The sequence below is a fragment of the Vicia villosa genome, linkage group LG1, assembly GCF_029867415.1.
Source record: "Vicia villosa cultivar HV-30 ecotype Madison, WI linkage group LG1, Vvil1.0, whole genome shotgun sequence".
Taxonomy (NCBI): domain Eukaryota; kingdom Viridiplantae; phylum Streptophyta; class Magnoliopsida; order Fabales; family Fabaceae; genus Vicia; species Vicia villosa.
This window is the reverse complement of record NC_081180.1, coordinates 144442842-144448758: the sequence shown is the minus strand read 5'-3', so window position 1 is coordinate 144448758 and position 5917 is coordinate 144442842. Positions and strand designations below refer to the sequence as shown.

The window sequence follows — 5917 nt, the reverse complement described above, 5'->3', positions numbered from 1 at the left end:
TAGTTTTTGTTAAATTTATTTATATTTTAGTCCATTTATTTTGAGTGATTGAACCCGATCGAGTTCAAACTATCAATCAAAACTGAATTATTTGTGAATTTTAGTTAGCTGAATTTAAATTAAAAAAGTTATACAAACTTATTGAGTTTTAACTTGAATATTAAACTAGACTAAATCAAGTTCCACTCATTTACTATCCTTCTTTAAATTTACCAAGTTAGAAAAATGCAGAAATTATAATTATAAAGGATTAATAGTAGTATATAAACTATGAAAATAAACAACTATTTCATTTATATTCATATAAAAAGTGGAAGAGAGATATTTCCCTTTTTTACATCATCAATCTACACTCCTTTGTCAATCCAAACATAAACTTCAAAGCCATTTATTATGAACGAATGCATCACTAATTATTCAAACTTCAAAGCAAGTAGAAAAATTTTGACTTAGCAAAAGGATTCTAGGCCGTAGAGGTGAAGTTGAATCTAAAACAATCAGTTTTATTTGCAAACACCGAGTTGCTAAACCCCAATCTATTCGCAGCCAAATCAAACTGCAAAAGATTATTCTCCAACTGATTCCCACCAATCACAATCGAAGTCCTTAAATTCTCACCACCGTTCACAAATCCAAGACACAAAACCTCATCATTTATATTCACCATCGAATTCGCACCAAACATCTTCCAAACCACATTCTCATTCTGCAAAACAAGCTCAATCGTAGGCACCGCCGCACCCAAGGCCGTCCCAGACAAATTGTCAAAACTATAACAAAACTCAAAAGGAGGAGTCGAATCCTCCCTCGTTATGTTTCTTGCAATAGAAGCTTCCACAAAAGCGTCTGTAACCGCTTTATAAATAGAAGCTTCTAGAACCGTGTAAGGATCCACTGTACTAATCTTTGTTCCACCAACACCGTTACTGTTTATAGATAACAAACTCGAATTAACTGAAACCACTTTTGAATCTATTTTTATTGTTTTTACGTCGATGAAATATTCAGCTGAAGACTCTCCTTGTGAGAAAGCAGAAGCTGTGCTAACGGGGTTGATTAATAACGGCGTGTAAGTGAGAGATTTTGAATCATATACAACATTGGGGAGAATAGCATCATTGGCGGCGAAACCGTAAGGACCGTCACCGAATATAACGACGCCGTTTGAAGAGGAGAAACAAAAAGCGAATTTTCTAGAGAAGCTAAAAGCGGAAGCTAGTTGAGATGGTAAAGCGATTTTGGTTCTTCCGAGACCGGCCATACCAGAAGCACCACTTGCGAGTCCTTTAAGTAAGGAAGTTGGCGCGCATGAGAATAAGAAGCGTGAAACTGTGACGGTTTTTCCTGGGTTGAAGCCGTTGGTGGATTGGATTGATAAAACGTCTTCGGCGAGTTCTCCGCTGGTGGCGGTGTGGGTGATGGTGTTGTCGGGGAGTAGGCCGCATGTGTTGTTGTTGCAGCCGGGTTTTGGTGATGAGAAGCAATCGCCGCAGCTGTTGGATTTTGCGAGGGAGCATTGGGCGGAGTGGCACCGTGCGGGGCGGTATGTGGAGGAGGTGTATTGGTTTTCACAGTCGACCCAGAGGAACTGGCCGCCGAGATCGACGATGAGGTTTAGTGGGACTAGTGGGGTTCTTTGGTTAATTTGGGCTATGTATTGGAGAGTGTTTGCGCTATCTTTTGTGACGGGGAGAATGAGTGCTTTTGGTCTGAAAGATTGTTGAGAGAAAGTGGGTGAAATGAAGAAAAGTAAGAGGAGGAGGGTAATGAAGTGTTGGAAATTGGAGTAAGCCATTGTTAGAGATGAGTAGAGATGATGGGTTGAGTTGGAGAGATGTTGCACAGACACTTCTATTTATGCATGAAAGTGGATTCGGATGGGTGGATAGAGTTGCCATTTTTGAGTAAAAGACAATTTTAGAGGGGTTAACAAGTCAAATATGATTGCTTCGGGAAGCTGGCTAGCATTACTATATTATACTATTATCTTGGTTCTGGATATATTATCTTATTAGTTTCTTGGTCAAAGTTGAGATACTTTTTTGTTTCTTTTTCTTTATTATTCTTCGCCAATTTCTTTCCTCTGGCAAAATCAAACTAGTTTCAAATTTGTACTAACAGCTGATTAAGAAGATTTATATTGAAGTAGACATGTGTACGCTTACTTCAAAAGTTCTAAGTTTATATACGAACTAGTAACTAACCCGTGCGTTTGCACGGGTTCTGGTATGGGACGCGCATTCATTCATTTCAGATATATAATTGGTATTATAAAATATATATTATTCAAAATTATGTAGGGTTTATAGTAGGGGTGATCAAAACCAAACCAACCCAATAGAAAACCGCAAACCAAACCAAACCAAACCGAAACCGCAAAAAACCGCATTTGGTTCGGATTAGTTTGGGTCATCTTTTAACAAAACCGCATGGTTCGGTTTGGTTTGCGGTTTGTATTTTATAAACTGAACCAAACCGAACAAACCGCATTATGTTACAACTTAACTTATATTTAACTCACATCCAACCCAAACTTAAATCTATAATACCTTAACCTTATGATTACGAACAATTTTCCCATCCTTACACATGATTTTAGTCCTGATCTTCTCAAATCTCTAATAGCATTATCGCGTCTTCTTTGCCACATACATCTTCCCTCTTTTTTTATACTCTCTACTCTCTTATATTCTTTCTTTTTCACCTTCTCATTTTTAGGAAAATGTTCCCTATTTCAGTTTCATTTTTATCGCACATCTTCTTCTCTAATCTCTCAACTCTTTTGTTTTTTCTTTTTCACCTTCACTAATCACTCGTATCTTCTATTTTTTTGTTTGATTCTAATAATTTTTATATTGTTTTATACTATTATTTTATGTTTATTATTCCACTTTTGTCTAATTTAATTTTTACATATTAAATAGAAAGTTATTGTCAAAATATGACAGGTTTTGTTGTTATTTAATAGTGTATGAATGTCTAAATACAAAGTTATATTATCATCTATAAGTATATGAATGGTTCAATAAAATATTTTTAAAAAACCGAACAAACCGCACCGAACCAAACCGCATTAGGTTGGTTTGGTTTGGTTTGGATTTTTTTAAAAAGCCAACCGAACCAAACCAAACCGCACGATTTTTTCTCTTGCGGTTCGGGTGATTTTTTTCGTCAAAACCGCCCAAACCGCACCGCGATCACCCCTAGTTTATAGTTTTGCTATCTCCGCACGGGTTCTGGTACGGGACGCGCATTTGTTTCTGATGTATATTTTTTAATAGAAAAATGTTTGGTACCTGTTAAAAAATAATAATTGAATGTATAGAAATATGTCTGGTACCCGTGAAAAATAATAATTGAATGTATTGAAAAGTGTCTGGTACCCGTGAAAAAATAATATTTGAATGTATAGAAAAATGTCTGGTATCCGTAAAAAAAAATTGAATGTAAAAAAAAATGTAATAAAAAAATAGAAGCTAAAAGAGAAAATTAGTCTATTATTCAATAGATGTCGACAGTAGTAAAAAGAACTAACCCAAGAAACTTAACATACAAAAATAAATTTTAAAAGAAAATGCATAAATGAAAATGCACCAGATAAGGTGTAATGTTTGCCAAAATGAAAATGCATAAGGTGTATGAAATATTCAAAAAGATAATATTGAAGTAATTAAATTGAAAATAATATTTGAATATTATAAATAGGTTGTATAAAATAATTACTAACTCCATATTAAAAAATAAGTTGTTTGAAAAATAATTTAACCAACAAAATTTATAATTTTTAAAAAAATAATAAATTGGTGCCTATATATTTTGTATAGAGAAAAAAGAGTATGCACTGTCAGTGTAAAGTATTTTTACACTATCAACCAATCACAAACGTGTATTAGGATAAGTCACGCTTTTAATTTTAAATACTGATATGACATGGCTAAATGTTATAATTCTATTGGATGATGGTGTAAAATAAATTTACATTGATAGTGCAATTTATATAAATATATTATAGCATGCATAATATATTTGCAAAGTACACTTTTATTTTGACAAAAAGCTCCATCTCTACTTTCAGTAAATGTCCTCTAGGAGAAAGAGACACATTACATCATACTTACAAATAAGGTTTACGTATACTATCAGGCACAATGCAGTTCTTATCATTGTTTCTTAATTAACACATTACTCATTAACATCCTAAATCATATACAAAACTCATTATTCTCAAACACTTAGTGATTAATGCATTAAACACCGTAAGATTTTTCAGATTACATACACATGCATAAAATTCAAAGAATATTAATATACAAAATTTACATCTACACCCTGTCAAGAATCTGTGAGCGAACAATAGTGGATTCTGTTCCAACAATTTCCGCAAAAGCCTAGTCAAGCGCTTCACGTCCCCCATCGTCATCGTGGCCATAGCCAGTGGAAACAAATTTACAAAGTCCATAGCAAGCAAAACACATATGTTCCAACAAAGATAACATAAAAACCCAAGTTCTTCATTAAAATTTCCTGTTTTTTTTATGTTGATTCATTGTATCACACAAAGCGATTATAAGACATTTCTTTCTTCTCTTGTAATACAACAATGTAATATTCGATAACATTATCACAGCTCCAAACATACCATATGAGAGAATATATTATTCTTCCTTCCAGCAAATATAAAAAATGGACAGAATATGCATCCAAACACAATAGCTTGTCCCACCAACAACGTCGTTGTGTTCCGAACACACGTCAAAACTGCTCTATAATGTATATCAGAAACACATTATAAACTGTGCAAACACTGCAACACAAACATCGATAGGACACTAAAGTTGAAACCCGTTTATTAAAATTGTATTGACCTTCCATTCACCTTTGGTTGATGTACATGTAATAAAATTCTATTGGTACACCAATTAATATTTGACCGTACATTTACAAAATGCAAAACCTGTTAAATGCCTTTGCACTTAAGTTAAATGCATGACAAAAAATCAATTTAGTAAAAACATAATATATAAGTTACAAACATGACAAAAAATCACTTGAAGACAAAATCTTGTCTATGTTTCCTATATTATAGAGATTGTAACACCATGGTATAAGTGTCATAAATGACTTATCTACACAACCTAAGCGCAAATAAGAGCAAGGTAGAGAAGTTTTAAAAGTGATTAAAGAAAAAAAGTGAAGTACTGCAAGCATCTCTTAACACCATAAAATGAATACATCCAAATGTCATAAATGACATTCTAATGGTGATCAACATTGATTGGCGGATTTATGATCATTCATTAGGTAACAAATGCTACCTAGCTTCTAAAATATTTCTCAAATAACTCAATTATACCAGATACCCATTTGTACACAGCTTAGTAATGATTTTTTCAACCTCAGAAAATAGCAGCCAAGTAATATATATTGGATATGATTCAACCATGTCAATATTAGCACACCAAACCACAAACACTCCAAAATAGAATTCCATCAACAGTACGCTATTGTAAGCTATTGTCATTCACCAAAATTTATTCAGAAAACTCACCAAAATCATATTCAAAATCTGTCCAAACACATGCCTAAAAACCAGTCCAAAAGCAAGCTAAAATTGATTCAAAACTTGGCCAAAATGCATTGTACACTTCATGATTTGTACCTGATCCATTTACAGCCAAACACCTGATCTAAATTCAGACATATCCAAGCAAATCGAATATCCATTCTACCACAACAACAATTTGGACCGAACCTGCATCACAAAGTCAGAACTGACTCAATGAACCAATTTGCACCTGCAACTTCAAACTGACCCTGCAACATAGCAGTCCCAAACAAAAAAAGTTAATCAACCCCGCCTTGACATCATTCCCATCATAAATCAACTACCCTGCTGCATCCTATACAAATCTGCCGA

At 33.8% G+C, this 5917-nt stretch overlaps 1 protein-coding gene across 1 annotated transcript; it reads right to left on the bottom strand.

Moving 5' to 3' along the window:
- Positions 1–264: 264 nt before the first annotated feature.
- Positions 265–1845, bottom strand: LOC131618725 (probable aspartic proteinase GIP2). The gene has a single exon (XM_058889895.1). It carries the CDS (start codon positions 1793–1795, stop codon positions 464–466), a length of 1332 nt encoding a protein of 443 aa, XP_058745878.1. The 5' UTR covers positions 1796–1845; the 3' UTR covers positions 265–463.
- Between the last annotated feature and the right edge of the window lie 4072 nt (positions 1846–5917).

Coding starts and splice junctions, on each gene's coding strand:
- LOC131618725 (XM_058889895.1), bottom strand. CDS start 1,795: ATGGCTTACTCCAATTTCCAACACTTCATTACCCTCCTCCTCTTACTT.